The sequence below is a fragment of the Rhincodon typus genome, chromosome 26, assembly GCF_021869965.1.
Source record: "Rhincodon typus isolate 14 chromosome 26, sRhiTyp1.1, whole genome shotgun sequence".
NCBI classification, from domain to species: domain Eukaryota; kingdom Metazoa; phylum Chordata; class Chondrichthyes; order Orectolobiformes; family Rhincodontidae; genus Rhincodon; species Rhincodon typus.
Genome location: NC_063357.1, coordinates 6,481,304 through 6,502,933, shown reverse-complemented (window position 1 = coordinate 6,502,933; position 21,630 = coordinate 6,481,304). Strand labels below are relative to the sequence as shown.

The window sequence follows — 21,630 nt, the reverse complement described above, 5'->3', positions numbered from 1 at the left end:
TCACGCAGCATACTTTCCAGAAATGTGTTGTCTCTGCTGACTTATTTATTCTGGATGATCCTTGTCTGAGAGGCTGTATCAGCCTGGTGTGCGTGACCCTGCATAGATACAGTCTGACATGGTGCCAGGCATGGAAACAGCAAGGAGGCGAAAATAGAAAATGCTGGAAGAAAAGCAACAGGTTGATCAGCCTGTGAAAAGGGGCCAAGAGGCTGGGTGCAGTCAAATTACTAAAGGAGTTAACAGAAGCACAGGGGACAGTCAATTGGACCTCACCAAAAAAAGTTACTAAATACAACAACAACCTGTCTATAACATTTATTTACAGAGTGCCTTTGGTATGATAAAGCATTCCAAGGTGCTTCACAGGAGCATGATCACGCAAAATCTGATGGCGTCCCACGAATGGTCTAATTAGGACAGATTAGAACAAAGAGATAGATTTAAGATGGAGGAAGTAGAGAGTTTGAGCAGTTTAAGAGAGAATTCCAGAATGTAAAGTCTGGCTGGCCAACTGAAGGTGTGGCCCTTGCCAATGAACCAGTGGAAACCCCGGATGTGCAAGCTGGTGTATTTATAATCAGTATGACTTTAATATTCTCATTGTCGTTTCAAAAGCCTCCACAGCCTCACTGTTCCTTATCTCTGTAACCAGCTCCAGCCCTGAGCCCTCAGATCTCTACACAGCTCTGAATCCAAACTCTTGAATATTAATTGTTGCTCTCTTGGTGGCTGTGCCTGCAGGCCCCAAGCTCTGGAATTCTCTCATTGCCCCTCACATTTCTCCTTAAATATCTTCATCACGCTTTTGATCCTCTGATTAAATATCTCCATCAGTGATTGTGGGTCGTATTTCATTTCATAATGATTCTGTGATGTGCTTAGGGGTTGTTTTATTACATCAAAGGCGCTACATAAATATAGCTTGTTGAAGAGTGCAACAACGTACACAGATGCATCAATGGTTGTCACTTAGATCTTCCTCATTCAGTTTTGTTTAAAGAAGGGATTACTGGTATTGACCTTGGCGATGGTAAAGACACCACTTTAAGCCAGACTTATCAGATCAAGCAGGTTCTGTTTCTGAGACTGTGCTAGGCTTTCTGTCTTACTGCTGATGAACAAAGGTTGGGATGAGTCCAGCTGATGGGGGCTAGAACAACATCAGGAAGCTCCCAGGTCCTGATTGCAAACTGCGGTGAAAACCACGTGGAATGGACAGCGAGCAAGAATGGGCTGGTGACGCTTCCACAGCTGATTGGCCACTTAGAATCAAGTTTGTGAGGCCCAACCCTGAGTATTTGTGGAACCCCACCCCAGTCAAGAGAAAGAAGTTTCAAAATTCAAATACTAAAAGGCGCAGATCACAAACCCCCACCCCAATTCGCTGTAGCTAAAATGGATGGTCCCAGCGCAAGATTATAGGATTAGCACCACAACTCAAACAATAATTTGCCTCCTTCTGGCTCCTATTACTAGGACAGGTGCCCATACAACTGTAATGGAAGGTATAATTTAAAGTAATTTATTTTGGTGTTTTGATTTTGGACTAATGCCATATGAGTTTTCTGTATGTCTGAAGGGGTTTAATTATTAACTTATTTTTGTAATCATGGCGATTTAGTTTAAAACACGGTGTGAGAGAATTCCTGGAGAGTAATGAGTTTTTGTTTATATTGGGAAGATTTTACCAGCAAACAAAGTAAATAATTGTGTATTCAGCTCCAGTTTAAAAGGTTAGGGATTGATTTTTTTATATCACAGTAGCTTAGGGAAAAAAAGATATTGGTTGTGTCAATGTAAGGTGTTTAGTAAAAGTTCCAGACCGGAAGTGTTTAGATAAAGCCCTAAAAGGGTTATTTGAAGCTGAAAATATATAAGCTATGTTGTATGAAGGCTCCAAGCAGAGGCCGTCAGATTCTAAAGACTGGGAGTTGAAGCCTCAGTTAAATTAAACCTTACAGGAGGGCCAAGAAGGTAATTCTGTCCGATGTGAGTACTATAAAGGGATGACTTTGAAATTAATGGTACAATATTTCAAATCTTTAAGTATGTGTTATATATAAATGGTTTGGTTTATTCTATTTTTCTTAATTTCTTTGCATAGTAAACTATTGTTTTATTGTTAAAACTAAATCTGCACCATTGCCGGCTTTTGTTTCAATGAGCAACCAAGTTGTTAAAACCAAACAAAAAGCAAAATCTGATCTATCAAGCCTGATTTCAATTTGTGATCTGACATGCCCAGTAATAACATCAGCTGGGATCATAACACGTCCAGGATATGCCAAACTGGGAAATGAAGGATCAAAGAAACTCCAGTGGCCCTGGGGGAAACCAGGAAGTTGTTGTATGTTACCTTCATGGCCAGTAACTTTGCTCGATATAAAATATTCAGGAGCTGTCTTACAGTAGGAATAACTAAATTAGCCTCTAAAATGTCTGTAGGACGTTGCTTAATTCCATGTCCATTTCAGGTGTCCAACTTCATTCACAGCACTTAACCCCCACCTGCACTCATTGCCAACTGGGGAATAACTGGGGTTAGACGCACAGCCTTCCCTCCTCACAGTAACAGGATGGTTCAAGGAGTTGGGAGGATGGGTGTTGTTTCATGAGATGTTGCTGTATTTTGGAGGAGGTGAGAGTGTAAGGAGTGCAACAGCAAAGTTCAGCCCCCACCTCTTATAGGCAGAGAGGGTCCGCTGTCCATGTAACTTTCTCCTGCCCTGCAGTCTTCCGAGCTGTCTGCCCTCTTTCAGTCTGTGTATCACTAGTTTCCTGTATCCCACTATTGGCAGTCATGCCTTCAGCCATCCAAGCTCTGGGATCCCCTGCCTATAATTACCGCTTCTCTGTCTCTCTTTAAGACTCTGCAAAACCTCTTTTGTCAAGCTTTTGGTCACATGTACTAATACCCCCTCTTTTGCCTTAGTGTCTATTTTTTATCTGGTTCTTGCTCCTATGCATTGGCCTCGGGAAATTTTGCTAACTTAAAAGAACTACATTGATGCAAATTGCTAATAGATTGAGTTCATTATTCTTAATAAAGCCTTTGTGTTCAAAATTGGTAACTCATTCCCTTATTAGAAATGTTTTGGGATGTTTGACTGTGTTCACAATGTTATCTAAATGCAAGTTTGGTTGTTGTTGTCTTTGCGTATTTTACCGATGAGACCTTCACTCGGTGTGTGCCGCTGTGTTCTTTCCCTAGATGGGTCCAGGTTGCCTGTCCGAGACTTTCCATTGACTGGGGAAAGGCCTTTTCCAAACCCCTGCTCACTCCGTATGAGGTAAGTGGCCAGATGAACAGACTAGTGGTGGAGTCAGACCATTGGTACTCTGCTCCATGGGAATATAGTGGGATATCAGCATTCTGTTCTGAGGCATCTGCTGGGTGCTATAGATCATGGAACACAGAAGGAAGCCATTAGGCCCATCAGACCTGTACCAGCATTTAAATCGACCAATCCTTACAAGGATGGACAGAGTAGTTGCAGGTAGGGTAGCTGTGGGATCTAGAACTAGGGGCAGGGTCTCAGAATAATGAAAAGGAATTTCCTTGCCTAGAGGGCATTGAATCTTTGGAATTCTCTATCCCAAAGCACTGTCGGAGCTCAATCATTGAGTATGTTCAAGGCAGAAATTGAGAGATTACTAAATGTTAACATCAAAGGCTACGGAGACACTGTGGGAAAATGTGGTTGAGGTTGATGATCAGCTATAATCTGGCATGGCACAGCAGGCTTGAGGGACTGAATGGACTCCAACTGCTCCAGTGTATCATGGAAGGGAACATACCACCCAGTTTCATTTGTTTGTGGGACACGTGTGTCACTGATGAGGCTGATGTTTACTGCCCATCCCTAACTGCCCTGCTACGGAGTGGTTTGCTAGGCTACTTCAGCAGTGAAGAATTAACCACATTGCTATGGGTCTGGAGTCACATGTAGGCCAGACCAGGTAAGAATAGCAGATTTCGTTCCCTAAAGGACATTGGTAAATCAGATAGGATCGGGGTCGGCATGGTGGCTACGTAGTTAACACTGCTGCCTCATGACACCAGGGACCTGGTTTGATTCCACCCTCGGGCGACTGTCTGCATGGGTTTCCTCCGGTTTCCTCCCAGTCCAAAGATGTGGGGGTTAGGTGGATTGGCCATATTAAATTTCCCGTAGTGGCTTGGGATGTGTAGGTTAGGGTGGGTTAGCCATGGGAAACGCAGGGTTACAGGAATAGGGTAGGGGTGTGGGTCTGGGTGGGATGCTGTTTGGAGGGTTGGTGTGGAATCAGTGGGCAGAATGGCCTGCTTCCACACTGTAGGGATTCTATGAATAACATGCACAATATTACTGAGACTAACTTTACAATTGGGATCTTTTATTGTATTTAAAGTCCCCCAGTTGTCTTTGTGAGTTTTGAACCTGAGTTTCCAGAGCAGTAAACTGGCCTCTGCATTACTATGTATTCAAGAAGGAAATAGGGAGAGTACAGGGCCAACATGTTCCAATAAAGACGTGGGGTAGGACTAACAAATCCAGCAAAACCTAGATAACAAGGGATATACAGAACTTTATAAAAAAAGAAATTAAGGCATGTAGCAGATACCGAGGGGTCAAACCGGCAGAAACCCAAGTGGAGTACAGAACATACAAGGGGAAACTTTAAAAGGGAAATCAGGAGGCATGAAAAATTCATGGCAGGTAACATAAAGGAAAATTGAAGTTATTTTACAAATAAGTTAAGGGTAAAAGGATAAAAAGGGAAAGAGTAGCTCCCATTAAAGAGCACTGTGATAATTTGTGTGTGGAAGCAGAGGACATAGGTAGAGTTCTAAATGAATACCTTGTGTCACTGCTCTCTAGTGAGCGGAATGATATGGGTAAAAAATGTCAGGGAGAAGGATTGTGATGTACTTGAAGAAATTAGCACAGAGAGCATGTTCTGAGTAGTCTGGCAGGTTTGAAAGTAGATAAATCTCCAGGACCATCTGAAATGTATCCCAGTCTGTTGAGTGAGGCAAGGGGAGGAAATAGCAAGGATGCCGGCAATGATTTTTAATTCCTGTCTGGCCACAGGAGAGGTGCCAGAGAACTGGAGGATAGCCAATGCAGTACCATTATTCTTGAAGAGAGCAAAGGAGAAATTAGGAAACTACAGGCTAGTCAGTCTAACCTCAGCGGTGGGTAAACTGTTGGAAACAATCCTGAGGGACAGTATTAATCTGCATTTGGAGAGGCAGGGGCTAATCAAGAACAGACTTTTTGAAGGAGAGATCATGTTGATCAACTTGATTGAATTTTTCAAAGTGGTAACGAGGTGTGTGGATAAGGGCAATGCTTTTGACATAGTCTGCTTAGATTTCAGCAAGACTTTTGATACAGTCCTGCATGGGAGACTCATAGCAAGAGCCTTGGGATCGAAGGAAATTCGGCAAATTGGATCTAGAATTGGCTGAGTGGCGGGAAGCAGAGGGTGATAGTCGATGGATGTGCTTGTGACTGGAAGCCTATGTCCAGTGGAATTCTGCAGGGATCAGTGTTGGGGTCCTTGCTGTTTGTGGTATATATAAACATTTTAGACTTGAGTATAGATTGGTAAGTTCACAGATGATGTGAAAATCAGTAGTAAATAGTAAAGAGGATAGCCTTAGACTACAGAAGGATATAGATGGGCTCGTCAGATGGGCTGATCAGTGGCAAATAGAATTTAATCTGGATAAATGTGACGTGATGCACTTGGGCAGAGCAAACAAGGCAAGGGAATACATGATGAATGGTAGGACCCTGGGAAGCACCGAGGATCAGAGGGACCTTGGTGTGCATGGAAAAGTAGATATAGTGGTTAACATAGGAACATAGTAACAGGAGTAGGCCATTCAACCCCTCAAGCCTGCTCTGCTGTTCAATGAGATTATGGCTGATCTATGGCCTAACTACACATACCTGCATTTGGCCCAGATCCCATAAGACCTTTACTTAACAAAAATCCATCTATCTTAGATTTAAAATTAGCAATTGATCTAGCATCAACTGCTGTTTATGGAAGAGAGTTCCAAACATCTACCACCCTCAGTAATTTGCCCTTAATTCCACAGACCTGTATTTTAATTGACAGTCTCTTTGTGGGACTTTATCAAATGCCTTCTGGAAGTCTATATAAATAACTTCAATAGATATTCCCCTGTCCATTATCCTAGTCACTTTTACAAAAAATTCAATGAGTTTTGTCAGATGTGACCTACCTGTCATGAATCCATGCTGATTAATTGAAAATTTTCAAAGTGTTCAGTTACCCTATCCTTGATTATAGACTCCAATAATATCCCCACCGCAGATGTTAGCCCAACTGGTCTGTAGTTCCCTGGTGATTCTCTTTCATCCTTCTTAAAAAGCAGAGGGGCATTGCAATTTTCTCACCCAGAGGCTGACTCCTGTATCTGAAAGATTATAGGTTGGGTGTCTTCATTGTGCTCCCTACTTCCTTTAACACCCTTGGAAGGAAACTATCAGGTCCTGTGGATTTATCATTCTTTAATTCCATTAATGTCCTCATTACCAATGTTTTACTTACATTAGTTTTATGCAGTCCCAGATCCTGACCCACTATTAACTTCCCCAGGACTCACCTCGAGTGTCCTACCTTCCCTGTCCAATTGGAAAATAAATATTCTTTAATTTCTTTTTGGATGATTCTTGATTGTAAACCAATAAGCCTTTTGCGTCTCCACTTTTGGTATTTCTATCACGTGAACAATAGAGTTTGAAGAGTATTTTGTGTGAGTTTTATTCAGACTGAAATCTTTGAATTGACTTGCTTCTGGAGGTTCTGTAGTGATAATAATGAGATCTGATCCAATTAGGGAGCCCTGGCTGACAGATTCTAGCTTCGGGAGGCTGTCTGTGTGGAGTTTGCACATTCTCCCATTGTCTGTGTGGGTTTCCTCAAGGTGCTCTGGTTTTCTCCTACAGTCCAAAGGTGTGCAGGTTAGGGTGGATTGGCCATGGGAAATGCAGGGTTACAGCGATAGAGTATGGGGGTGTGTGTGGGTGGGATGCTGTACGGTCACTGTGGACCTGATAGACCAAATGGCCTGCTTCCACACTGTAGGGATTCTATAAGAACAGGGATATCACACATCCTATTCACCCTGAGAGCTGGCTCTGAGGGTGCTGGATCAGTGTCAGGGACTCTCCACGTGTAAATAAAGGGTGACTTGGTGACAGGATACCGGCCTCTGTGGAGCTATCAGGTTCATCTTCTAATTTTAGGGGATTCCTGGCAACCCAAATCTGAGCGGATTAATCCTTCCCTCCCACCATGCCCTCCCACTCCCAAATCCTCTTCACCATCCTCTACTATGACCTCCAGTGAAGTGAAGCTGACAGCACAACATGTAAGAACAGGGTCACGGCACATTCAACAGGGATTTGACAAAGAGAGGAAAAGAATTGCAGATTTTTTAAGAAAGTCACTTAGAAGTAAACAAATATTAAAAAAAAGATTGAGTGCAATGCAGCTTCAGGACATCAATCAACAAACAGAGCATCGATTGCTAAATAATGTGGGGGAAATAATGCAATTGTAATTTGCAGCAAACAATTGATAATTAAGCTTTAACTGCACACAGAGAGGAAATGAAATAAAAAGATTAATTATATCAATTATTCAGGATAAGGCTATCTGTGAGCGAGAGAGAGAGAGAGAGCAGCCACCAGACCAGATTCATTCATTTTATCTACTGTCTGCACTGCTTAAGAGTAAAGGTCACACAGGGAGTCCTGATCCACTCAGATAAATTGCATAAATCCATGGCACCAACACCAGACTCATAGTCTCTCATCACTGTCAGTCTCCAGCACAAAGGGGCAGCCATTTTTCAACTGATAACTGGGCCAAAAATGTAACAAAAAATAGAGACTCCCCCCAACCCCATAAGGCCAAGGATGTCTGCTTCACTGTGTGAAAGCAGCTTGAGCTGAAGACTTCAGGGTTAAAAGATCCAAGTTCTACGTTTTTCTCAGCTTTTAGGAAGCCCTCGCAATTTTAAGAGAGAACTCCATTATTGGAGGTCCCGGAGCACTGAGCTTCCCACTGAGCTACACACCATCCTCACTTTGGAAATATATTGTCAAAATCCTGCAGATGACTTCCATACACCACTCTGGGTGTCCCTACACCACACGGGTTGCAACGGTTCAAGAAGGCAGCTCAATCACCCACCCCTCCACCCTTACTCCCACCCCTACCCCTCTCCCCCCACCCCCCACTGTTTCCAAGACAATTTGAGGTGGACAATAAATGCCCAATGACACACATCCAGTGAAAAGATAAGACAAGGTAACCATTGGATGTCTGGGAGGAGGTAATTATTGATAGAGGAGCGGGTCATCTTACCCAACTTTCCCTTCATCCAGGGACAGTTGGAGGCAAAATAATGAATCAGCCAAGAGTCAGGCCTTCATGGTGCAGTGGTAGTGTCCCTGCTTCTGAGCCAGGAGGCCTGGGTTCAAATCTCACCTGCTGCAGAGGGTGTGTAATAACATCTCTGAACAGGTTGATTAGAAACTATCTGAATCAGCCAAGGGGAAAGAGACTGAATACAGTACAACGGGTTAGCTAGCCTGTACAGCTAGTCAGATGAGTGATAAGCTGGTATGGCTAGTTAGAGGAATGTTAAGCCAGTACAGCTGGTTAGGTGAGTGATAAACTGGTAGTTTTGTTTCTGTAAAGATGTGACCAAGTGTATCCTGTAGTTTCAGTGAGTTCTGGTTTCCTCCCTGTATGTCTAGGCGGCAGTGGCTCTCAAACAGATCGAGTGGCAACATCAATACCCGATGGATTTCTACGCCAACCAATCACTCGGTCCGTGGACTGTCAATCATGTGACTCATCAAACCATAAGGAAGAGCAGCAAGGCTAAGGAGGTGAGTTGAGACTCAAAGTGAGTCATATTTCATGTCCTCCTGCTGTTGTCGATGGTCTGTGTGAAAAGGTTTCCTTGCCAAGGAGCATCTGGCAAAGAGCAAGTACCGATGGCATGTGTACAACAATCATACAGCCCCTCTGTATTCGGAGCATGAGTGTGGCACAGGCTTACGTCACATCACCTGCTTTATTTGTAAATGCCCTTGGGTGGAGTACCTCCCAAACTAGCTGAGACAGAGCAGAGTGCACGCAAAAGGAATCAATTTGCTTTTCAAATTTGATTTGGCCCCGATACTATAGGGGAAGGAGTCTTTCAGGAGGTTTGATTCAGATCCAGACAGGTTTCCTTGTGAGTTCCACCTTCCTGCTGTATTTTAACCTCAGACATCCTCGTGTGTAACCAGGCTTATGTGACCATAGACCAGGGAGTTACTGAGCACAAAAAGTGTTTTCAAAAGCTATAAAATGGATGCCAGCAAACAGCCAAGCAGTGATTTTAAGGCGAATGTTAGTTGGGAGTTGCCATGTTTTGAAAAGTTCCTACTGAGCCATCCAGTTTCGCTGGCTGACCCTACTCTCCTCTGTCACATTAGTGCCAGCTGTCACCAGAAACCTTGATGTCACTGAAACATTCAAAAATGAAATGAGAAGATCCCTGATTCCTAGCTGAGCAAAGAGAGGGGAAGTGTGGAATGAGAAAAGGACATCAGCCTCTCAAGTCTATTCCACCATAGGCCATGTACATTTACCGTACATACTAAGGAAATAGTCACTTTCATGTAGGAGTCAACACCCAATTTTCGGCCAGAACATTCTTTTGTTTACCATATTCCTTGCATATAAGTTGACCCCAGACCTTTAGCCAAAAAATTCAAACACTTTGTCATTAAGTATAAGGCTGAGATAGCCTGATTTTTAAGACACTGATTTTTAATCAGTGAGGGAATCAAGGATTATGGGGCAAAGGCAGGAAAGTGGAGTTGAGTATAATCAGATCAGCCATGATCTCATTGAATGGCAGAGCAGACTCAATGGGCAGAAAGGTCTATTCCTGTTCCTAATGGTCCTAACATCTACTCACCACTGAAATCAAATGCATTCTGGTGCAAACTCACTCATTTGAAGGCAGCCTTTCAGTTCCTTGTGTCCATGCAGATTAACAGAGATACTTTCTAGCTTTTTTTGGTGCTTTTTTGTTTGAGGGGGGGATATCAGCATGTCTGCAATTAGCTGATCAAATCTCATAACCTGTAATGCAGTAAGAAGACATAAGAGGGTAGATTTCAATTTCTCTAAAGTATTACTCCTATGGAAGTCACTCCCCTACTTATTTGGCTAAAAAGGAGGTCTCAGAAACTCAACTTCTACACGAGTACATACAGTGACAACATCACAAACTGTACCTCATCTATAAAATCTCCTTCCATTTAACATTTTGCCCAAAACAAAAGACAAAGCAGCACTCAATCCGCACTCCATCCACTCCTACAACTTCAACGCACAGAGGCAGCAGTTCAACCAGCTAGAAGATGCACTACAACAACTCACCAAGATCCTAAGGTAGATCCTTTACCGTCTAGAAGGACGAGGGCAGAAGATGCTTGGAACACCACAGCCCAAAAGAGATGGGCTACAAATGCTGGCTTTGCCAACAATGGATGATGCATTTCCACCAACACTTAAGAGGCTTGACACCATCCAGAACAAAGCAACCTCCATAACTGGCACCACATCCACCACCTTCCTTTACCACTGACACGCTGGCAGTAATGTGTCTCTTGTACAAGATGTACAGAAGTAACTCACCAAGATTCCGAAGCACCTTCCAAATTTGCAACCTGTACTACCTGAAAGAACAAGGGCAGCAGATGCATGAGGATGCTATCACCTGCATGTACTCCTTCCAGTCATTCACCATCCTGACTTGGAAATATATCACCATTCCTTCACTGGGAAAGAATCCTGGGCCTGTCTTTCCAGCAGCGCCATGGGTGTACCTGCACCACATGGCCTACAGTAGTTCATGAAGGCAACTCACCATCCATTCTCTAGGGCAGTTAGGTATGGGGAACAAATGCTGGTCTACCCAACTATGCCCTGATCCCATGAAATAACAATAGAAATCCCAGAGACAGCAAAAATCTGACATTTAGTGCAAGTATTCACTACAGATACCTGAATGATGTACTCTCATAGGCTCTGGGCTATGGAATTAGTTGTAGGAAGAAACGTCCTCCCTCTTAACAAAAGGAAATTAATGCAGATGCTAGAAATCTGAAATTCAAACTGAAAGCGCTGCAAACACTTAGCAGATAAAGCAGCATCAATAGAGATGGGGCGTTGGGAGTTGTCTGCCTGGTAATAGCATTGACATGTTAATTCTCTTTAATCTAAGAGAGAGAAACAGTTAATATTTACAGTCCAATATGACATTTGCAGAATTCAAGAATTATATCGGACTGGAAACATTGACTCTGTTTTCCTCTGCGCAGATGCTGCCAGACCTGCTAAATTTATCCAGCTCTTCCTGTTTTTTTTTATTTCAGATTTCCAGCATCTGCTATACTTTGCTTTCTGTTTCTGTTCTCTTTTTTCATCAATTTCCATTCCCTTTGAATTGCTTCCCACCTCAATGGCTGTGCCCCTCATCGAGATGGAGTTCCTGGTTCTTTTGGAGTCAGCTCGCTTCTGTGTAGTTTAGTCTTGAAGCTGCTGGAGAAGCCTGTCCCATGTTAAAACTAGGTGTTATCTTCCTCTTTGACTCAGTGGGGGAAGCTGCTGAGCGAACTCACTGCAAGCAAGGGCTGGTGTTAAAGGGGCTTCCGGTCACCTGGCATCCCTCAGTCCTCAGCCGCAAAAATTTAAGTTCAGCTTTGCGGGTATCCTTTCAGTGTAATAAAGCTGCAACAGCAACTTGCATTTGTATAGCCCCTCCAACAGCAGTAAAAGGACCCAAGGAGCTTCAAAAAAGCAGCAGTTGACAAGTGAGTGTTTTAGGGGACATTAAGAAAGGTTTTAGAACATCTTAAAGGAGAGGGTTGGGGAAGGCACGTCAGAGCTTAGGCTGAGTAAAGTTATGTAAGGTTGGAGTGGTGAGGCCCCGGGGAATGATAGGGAAGAGGGCAGAATTTGGGGTCTGCAGACACCTCAGAGGGTTGTCAGACTGAAGGAGGTTACAGGGATAGAGGGAGGAGAGTCCTGAAGTGACTCCAGAATCGACTTTAAACACCTTCCTCAGAACATTCCCATGGCTTTGAATGTTCAAAATGATGCAGGTAAAATGGCAGTGGTGTTCAGGAAGAAAACAGTGAATTAGTAAACAGAAAAGGCGATGTGCGGTGACATTTACTGCTGATCGGGCCATTTAATCATTGTTATGTGAAATTGTGCATTGGAACACATACACTGAGCTCAGATAATAGCTCTGCAATCATGAGGACTTCCATAAATAAGCAATTATCATCCATTAGATTCAGGTACAGGCACAAAGTACATCAGACTTTTGCTTGGTATCCATTACACTGTTGCTGTGTCCTTTGGCTACTGTACTGTAACATTATTCAATGTCACAGAAAGCCCTTTGGAATTAAATGGACAAAGCAAAGATCATTTTCAAATATTTTATTTGGCTTCAATGGGAAGCTTAAACTGATGAACCAATGCAGATTCACATTCTGATTATATTTGTGGTGCTTAGCAATCATTCATTAATGACCTGCTCAGATAAAGGTTTTTGGGCTCATTTCGAAAGATTGGACTGATGTTTATTTTCACATCAGGCTTTTTAGCAAAACCTTTCTCATTAGGGCGAGGCCATTCAGCCCCTCAAGCCTTTCCCACCATCTTACTAGCTCATGGCCCATATCCTTTAAGTCCTTATTCTTCATTGGTTCCAGCATATTAAATTGACCCCCAGTATCCACAGCTTCCTAGGAGAGGGAGTTTCAGTGTTAAGTGTCTTGACAGAGTGGATATTACAAGGATGCTTCCCTGCTTGGGGTAAATCTTAAACTAGGGGATGCAAAAATAGGGATCTCCAATTTAAGAAGAGAAAGTTTGTTATTCTGTGGAATTCTTTTCCCTGATGAACCGCGGTGCACTTAATCAAGGCTGTTTTAGATAGATTTTAGATTGACAAGGGAGTTAAAGTATGGCAGGCAGAAACGTAGAGTTGAAGTAACAATCAGATCAGCTGTGATTTTATTGAATGGTGGAGCAAGCTCAAAAGGACAAAGGAACTACTGCTGCTCCAAATGTTTGTGTTCTTGCAGCAGTGGTTAATGATATATTAGAGGCTCACCACAATCTGAGGAAAGAACAACCTCCCAAACCCAATTTGTTTCTTGTCTTGTAGAGTTTAAATGCAGCCTTTCTATTTTTGTGGAGGTGTTTTACAGGATGCAGGGCAGGACGTTCCTTTTGGGGATGGGTGCTGATGTTGACCTCAAATACATGTCCCAACCTTACACCTCACGAGGAGAGGCAGCCCTGCTTTCGATTCTCTCTGGACTGCCCAATCAGACGCTAGAGAACAGGCCCTGTGCCCAGTTGTGCCCAGCCGATAGGCTCTCGTTGGGCCTATAGGAGGCAGCCGGCACTGAAGAAGCGACAGGCTGCCATTGTGGGGAAGGGTGGGAGAGGGCATCTCCGGCTGTCAGACACTGTTCAGTGCTTCTCCAGTTTTGAAGTGAAGAGCTGCTAGCTCAGCAGTGCAGCCAGGAAGCAGGTTGTGGGTTAGGGCAGTGGGGTGGAGGGAGGTCGATGACACAAAAACAGAAGTAGCCGGGGAAACTCAGCAGGTCTGGCAGCATCTGTGGAGAGAAAGCAGACTTAACGTTCAGGTCCAGTGACCCTTCCTCAGAACTGATTGTGGATGGGAAAAGGTTGGTAAAAATGCTGGAGAGGCCTAGTGGTATTATTGCTGGACTGTTAACTCAGCTACCCAGCGAATGTTTTGGGGACCTGGGTTTGAATCTCACCATGGCAGATGTTGGAATTTGAATTCAATAACAAAATCTGGAATTAAGAGTCTAATGATGACCACAAATCTGTTGTCCATTGTCGGAAAAACCCAACTGGTTCACTAATGTCCTTTAGAGAAGGTGTGGAGGTGCCGATGTTGGACTGGGTGGACAAGGTCAGAAGTCACACGACACCAGGTTATAGTCCCAACAGGTTTATTTGAGATCACAAGCTTTCAGAGTGCTGCTCCGTCATCAGGTGAAATTGGACTGTAACCCGGTGTTGTGTGACTTCTGACCTTGTCCTTTAGGGAAGGAAACTGCCATTCTTAGCCTGGTCTGGCCTACCAGACCCACATCAGTGTAGTTGACTCTCTCAAGTTCTTTGGGCAATAATTGCTGACCTAACCAGTGGTGCCGTTATCCTTTGAATGAGTTGGGGAAGGGGTAAACGACAGGTGGAGATAGAGCCCAAAGAGTGAGAAACAAAAATGGTCCATCTGAAAAAAAAAGACAAAGGGGTAGGTGAAGGTCAGCCTGGGAGAATGAATAGCTGCTAATGGGGACCATTAAGTGGCTGTCAGTGGGTTGTTCGTAATTCATGACATCCTGAAGCGAGGGCCATTCCAGGATTCCCTGCTCCTGAAACCAGAGTGGAGTGGGGGGTACAATATGCCAGTGAAAAATTCCTGTATTTTGAGTGAACCTGTTTCAACAGGATTGGAACGGACGGGACTTGAACCCAGGTCTCCTGCCTTAGAGATGGGAACTCTACCACAAGAGTTCCAGTCAGCCTCTGATCAGACACCTCAAGTGGCCTTTTAATTACTTTAGTAAGTTGCATGCTCCTTATGGGTGGCTAGCTGGATCTCCCCAGTGAGACCTGCTGGAAAATGGCCAGGGTCCCCCCCACCTCCTACCACCCATCAATACCAACACCACAAACACCCCACAGCCAAAATTAATCCTGCCCTTGGTAATTAAAGGCAGCGATAGTTCTTCCAGCAGTTGCCTTTGGCTGAGTTACATATACTGAGCATTTATTTGTCAGATACTCCCCCCATCCAAGCTTCACTTAACCAGAACTGCAATCTTTGGCCAACTCCTATCCCAGCATGACACAGCAGTGCTCAGGTTTGTCACTATTGTTAAGCAGATTTGTTGGTGGAGATTATTGATTAATGAATTAATTAACTGGCTGCATACAAAAGGGGAGCAGGTGGGATTGGTGGGGGCACAGAGAGGTAAGACTCAGTAGTTATCAAACTCTCCATAAAGAAACACAAACAGATATTGCTGGAAAAACTCAGTGCATCTGGCAGCATTTGTGGAGAGAAATCAGAGTTAGTGTTTCGGGTCCGGTGACCCTTCTTCAGAACAGTTCAGAACAACACGTTAACTCTGATTCCTCTCCACTGATGCAGCCAGACCTGCTGAGTTTGTCTAGCAATTTCTGTTTTTGTTTCTGATTTCTAGCATCCGCAGTTTTTTTTTGGTTTTCTCCACAAAGGAAAGATGCCTTAGTTTCTCTCTCACTGATTGGCTGGATCCAGATTGACAAAGGTAATTATGGGTCTCGTAGGCCATGGGATCAGCCAGTCAAATCCAAAGCACAGCCTACGGGCTGTTGTGGTGCAGTGGTAGTGCCCAAACCTCTGGGCCAGAAGTCCTTGGTTCCAGTCCCACCTGCTCCAGAGGTGTGGCATAACATAACTGGACATATTGAGTAAAAATATCTGTACAGTCTGAAACTCAGGCCTTCCTAACCTGTGCAACTCAGAACCAAGATCGGTGGTGTATTCCACGCCCCAGTAGTCTCTGTCAGCACCCCCCACCATGCCCCAGCTCTGTTTAGATTAATTCCAGCAGGCTATATATTTTCAAGACCTCACTTACACTTACTGTCCACGTCATCAAATGTGACAGAGCCCAGCTCTGACTGGGATAGTTGTCATCAGTCCATCTGCTGTGGGGGTGGGACATGTGCCTGTGACACACTCAGACATGAAGCTATTGACATAAAACAGGTTTTACTCCATTTGACTCTGAGCATCGCCGTGTTTCTTCCATGACGCAGCCAACCATGAAAACTGTCAACCAGACTGCACCCATGATTTTAATGGGTTATTTGAAAGAAAGGAGTTGCTTTCATACAGTGCCTGTCACGTCCTCAGGATGCAGCAAAGTGAGGCATGTTTTTGAAACATAATCCCTGAATTAATGTAGGAAACTCAACAGCCAGATTGTGCACAGCAAGATCTCACAGATAGTAGCGAGATTGTGGTCAGATACTCTTTTTCTCATGATGTTGAATGACGGATAGGTAGTGCCCAGGACACCAGAGAGAATTCCCTTGCTCTCCTTTGAGTAGTCCTTTGGGAATTTCCATGCCCCATTCAAAAGATATCCTCCCCAGGACGCACTGTCTGCCCAGCCTCGATTCTATACACAAGTCTCAGACATTGGGCTGGACCATACAATCTTCACAAAGGAACCAGAGGTGACATGAGGAGAAGCTTTCTGACACAATGTGTAGTTAGGATTGGATCCAGTCGTCACCTTCAGAATGCAGTTGGATAAAACACTTGAAGGGGAAAGAAGCAGGGCGATCTCGTGGCCTAGCATTTCCTCACTCTACCATTACATCAGGCCAGCGGATCAACCCCGGTTCAATGGAGAGTGCAGGAGGGCATGCCAGGAGCAGCACCAAGCATCCTGAAAAGGAGGTGTCAGCCTGGTGAACCTACAAAGCAGGACTACTTGCATAAGCAGCAAGTAATAGCCACCTATGCGATTCCACAACCAATGGGTCCTCTTTAAGCTCTGCATCCAGTCGTGAATGATGGTGGACAATTAAACGACTCACTGGAGGAGGAGGCCCCACAAATATCCCCAATATCAATGATGGAAGAGCTCAACAGATCAGTGCAAAAGATAAGGCTGAAACATTTGTAGCAGTCTTCAGCCAGAAGTGTCCAGTGGATGATCCATCTCGACCTCCTGCTGTGGTCCCCAGTATCACAGATATCAGTCTTCAGCCAATTCAATTCACTCCACATGATATGAAGGGCAGGCTGGAGGCATTGGATACTGCAAAGGCTATGGACCCTGACAACATTCAGGCAACAGTACAAGAGACTTGTGCTTGAGAATGTGCTGCTTCCCTAGTCAAATACTCTTTCATTACAGTTACAACGCTGACATCTATGCAACAATGTGGAAAATTTCTCAAGTAAGTCCTGCACAAAGATAGGAAGACAAATCCCACCCAGTCAGTTACCACCCATCAGTCTCCTCTCGGTCAATAGTAAAGGGTTGGAAATTATCAGTTCAGCAATAACCTGTTCAGTGACACTCAGTTGGGGTTCTGCAAGGGCCTTTCGGCTCCTGAAATCATGACAGCCTTGGTTCAAAGATGAACAAAAGAGCTGTTTTTCAGAAGTGAGGATAGCGTGTCTGCCTTTGACATTAAGGCTGAACTTGACTGCAGCATGAAGGAGGCCGAGCAAAACTAGTGTCAGTGGGAATCAGGGGAAAACTCTCCACTGGTTAAGTCATTCCTGGCACAGAGGAAGATGGTTGTGTTGAAGGTCAGTCATTTCAGTTTCAGGAGATCTCTGCAGGAGTTCCTCCGGGTAGTGTTCTAGGCCCAACCATCTTCAGCAGCTTCATCAATGACCTTCCTTCCATCATAAGGTCAGAATGGGGAATATCTAACTCGTGATTGGACAATGTTCAGCATCATTCATGATTCCTTAGCTACTGTAGTAGACCATGGTCTAAGTGCAGCAAGACCTGGACAGTATCCAGGTTTGTGCTGATATGATGAGCAATTTGGGTCACAAGTACCAGGAAACAACGGTCTCCTAACAAGAGGAAATCTAATCATCATCCCATGACATTATATGGCGTTACCATCACTGAAGCCCCCACTATCAGCATCCTAGTGGTTACCATTGACTAGAAAGTGAACTGGACAAGCCATGTAAATACTGTGGCTACAAGAGCAGGTCAGAGGCTAGGAATATTGTGGTGAGTAACTCATTTCTTGACTCCCCAAAGCCTGTCCACCATCTACAAGGCACAAGTCAGGAGTGTGATGGGATTCTCCTCGCTTGCCTGGAGAGAACAGCCCCAACAACACTCAAGAAGCTTGACACCATCCAGGATTATTCAGCACGCTTAATTGGCACCACATCCACAAGTAACCACTCCTACCACTACAGATGTTCCTTGGACAGCACCTTCCAAACCCATGATCACTTCCAGCTAGAAGGACAAGGACAGCATACACTGCCCTCTACAATTTACCCTCCAAGCCACTCACCATCCTGACTTGGAAATATAGCTTTGTTCCCACAGTGTCGCTGGGTCAAAATCTTGGAATTCCCTCCGTAAGGGCATTGTGGGTCTGCCTACAGCAGGTGGACTGCAGCGGTTCAAGAAGGCAGCTCACCCCCACCTTCTCGAGGGCAACGAAGGATGGGCAATAAATGCTAGGCCAACCACTGAGACCAAAATCAATATATTTCTAGATATTAAAGATATCAAAGAATATTAGGATAAAGCAGGAAAATGACAGTAATATAGAAGATCAATAATTATCTAGAATGTTGGTGCAGCTCAAGGAGCTGAACAACTTCCTCCTGTTCATTTTCATTGTGAATCAATGCTCCTCCCCTGTAGCGACCAATCCCATGTTATTTTCAGCTCCACTGACTTTTATTCAGACCGCAATCAGAGGTTAATGTGAATTGTAATCCAGATGCTGAGAGGAAATTGAATTTAAAACTGAAGCAAGTTGTTCAGCCCACCTAGTCAGTACTGGTGTCTGTGCTCCACACAAGCTTCCTTCCAACGCTCTCCATCTCACCCCATCAGCAGATCCTTCTGTTCCTTTCTCCCTCATGTTGTTGCCCAGCTTCTCCCTTCAATTTATTGACATTGTTAATCTCAACCACCCCCTGTTGTAACGTATTCCACATTCTCATCACTCTCTGGATAAAATGTTTTCTCCTGAAATTGATATTTGTTTTCTTGCTGTCTATCTGAGGATAATTAAGTTTAAAATGGTGATATTCCTGTTGATTGTTCTTGTTAATAAGGTGTGAATGATTGTGTAAAAGCAGCTGCTTTGGCCTGATGTCCAGGGTGGTGGGCAATCACTTTAGGACGCTGTAACCAGCAACTTTGACATTGGTGAAACTAAATTAATCACATCTGAGTCAATGTAAGTGACCTACTGCTTGAAAAGTGGACCTTTGAGGATCTCATGGAATAAATATCATTTTAATTTGCTGTGAAGTGGGCTTGATTCTCCTAATTCCCAGTGTTGATGGATTGTGGCACATCAGTCCCTCGACTATTTCAGATCGTGCTCATCGATAATACCTTTGTTGGGATGATCCCCTTCACATTTTTGTTTAGCCAGAGTTATTAGCCTTTAACTGCTTCCCTTGTGTTTTACAGCATAAGATGCAATGGGCACTATTGAAAGCAATCAATACCCTTCAGCTATTAAACATTCTTTATTGCTTTGGCATGAACGAGGATTCCTTTAAACTCAACGACAAGCTAACATGCAGCTCTTTGTAAATCCTGCTGTTCTCTCTGGCTCCAGTCATAGGTTGCTGTCCATCCATACTGACTGCCCATCATCATGAGACTTCAATTATCACCTTTAAACACAAGCCATTTAATGAGAGGCAGCAACTTAGTGAAATATGTGCAGGGTAGAGAAAGAAATAGTGCCCTCAAAAAGTTTGAAGAATGGACAGAATGGGAAGGCTGTTAGCTTTGGATTCTCACTTGGGGTTCCTGCCATTTTTGAAGATGATAATTCAAAAGGTCAGAGATTGCCCAGTGCTGCCATTTCTTAATTTACAACAACACTCCTGACCTACTTCCTTGGCTGCAAATGCGCTAAGCAACGAAGGGTGCTATAGAATGGCAAGCTTGCTTGCTCTTCTTTCTAAATCTAGACCTTCCACCATCTTAATAAATCTGTGGTCTTTTAGTTGTACAAGTTTGAGTATTGTGGAAGAATTTTATCAAAGATGTCCATCTTGTCATCAGGACAATTCACAAGAAGTACCAATATAACAGGAAAGCAGTTATTTTACACTATATATAAAGAGTGTGCTGATTGGTTGGCAATTGGACTCCTGATGGTTAGAGTGGTTGTCATGGAAAATGTTCCAGTTAGATGATGACTGATAGTTAACTGCTAAACTTTATTTAGATTTAGATTAGGCAAGTTGACTCGGATTGGTCAAGCCACTGCCCTGAGAAATGAACCTGAGAATGGCTATCACCTGTTTTGTCCAGTTGAAACAGACACTGCAGGTAAATGTAATTTATGCTAATAAAGAACAGGACCCTGTGTATTAATATATGTCACTTCTGGTAGGCACATGTGTACCACACTGCCAGCCTGACTGACAATCTTAAATTGGTTGTCAGCATAAATCTTGGCACACTCAGGATTATTCAGCAAATGTTAACCTTAATGCTAATGTTAGACTTCGTTTTTGAGATTTGCAAGCAAAGGCTGGTCAGCTACAGCTAGTACCTTGCTTGTTCCGAACAGCCAAAGGGATAAGCTGTTAGATACAATCCACTAGTTAGTGGTACATGTAGGGCAGCATGGTGGTTCAGTGGTTAGCACTGCTGTCTCACAGCGTCAGGGACCTGGGTTCGATTCCAACCTCAGGTGACTATCTGTGTGGAGTTTGCACAATCTCCCCGTGTCTGCGTGGATTTCCTCCGGGTGCTCCGGTTTCCTTCCACGGTCCAAGTATGTGCAGGCTAGGTGGATTGGCCGTGCTAAATTGTCTAAAGTGTTCACGGATGTGTAGGCTAGGTAGATTAACCCTAGGAAATGCAGGGTTACAGGAATAGGGTAAGTGGATGGGATGCTCTTCAGAGGGTTGGTGTGCTCTCGATGGGCCAAATGGCCTGCTTCTGCACTGTAGGGATTCTATGATTCTATGTGGCCTAGATACCTGGCATCACACTGGCACTGAAATTTATTTACCAAATTATCCATTTATGGGATAAACAGAATGCCTTTTTGGTCTGATGCCAATATCCTGTTAAGAGGTGAACATTGGTTAGTGACATTCTCAATGTGCCAGACAGTGTTCACTTACCAATAAAGCAGCAGTCTCTTCTCACACTGTACAAATATTGTTCCCCCTTTACTTTGGTATTCTGTTTCCTGTTTCAGCAATACTCAATAGTTCTGTTCACTGAACTGTGTTGTTGACCCATTCTCCATGCCTTCTGTGTCCAATGGTCAGTATTTGACTGACCCTTTCCAAAGCTTTTGCTCCTTCTGCCTTACCCTTCAATGATATTGGTTCCAGCAGAACCCCTAAGAGCTGTCTGGGGTCCTGCAGTTCTGCAGAGCATCATAGCTAAGGCCTGTGCTGTATCCAGCCAACTTATCAACCATGACTCAGCAGGTTGAACTCTTGCTCTTGTCTTAGAAGACCCAATGTACAAATGTCAAAGCTGACAGTTTCAGTGCAGTACTGAGGGAGCACTGCATTGTCAAAGGTGCTGCCTTTCAGCTGGGATGTTAAACAGAGGCCTGTCAACTTTCTCAGATTGTTGTAAGTTATGCTATTATTTCGAGGAGCAAGAAGGTTCTCACTGGAATCTCGAACATTACTTATCCCTCGATCAAAGTCACTAAAACTGGTGAAAGGTTAAATGAGAGATAGTAGGAACTGCAGAT

General features: G+C 43.9%; 1 protein-coding gene across 1 annotated transcript in view; it reads left to right on the top strand.

The window, feature by feature from the left end:
- The window catches only part of dph1 (diphthamide biosynthesis 1), a 281,422-nt gene that overhangs the window by 245,954 nt on the left and 13,838 nt on the right, over positions 1-21,630 (top strand). The window contains exons 7-8 of the mRNA XM_048612751.1: positions 3,215-3,293; positions 8,793-8,927. Of these exons, the coding sequence (XP_048468708.1) occupies positions 3,215-3,293; positions 8,793-8,927 (214 nt within the window). The remainder of the gene's footprint in view (positions 1-3,214; positions 3,294-8,792; positions 8,928-21,630) is intronic.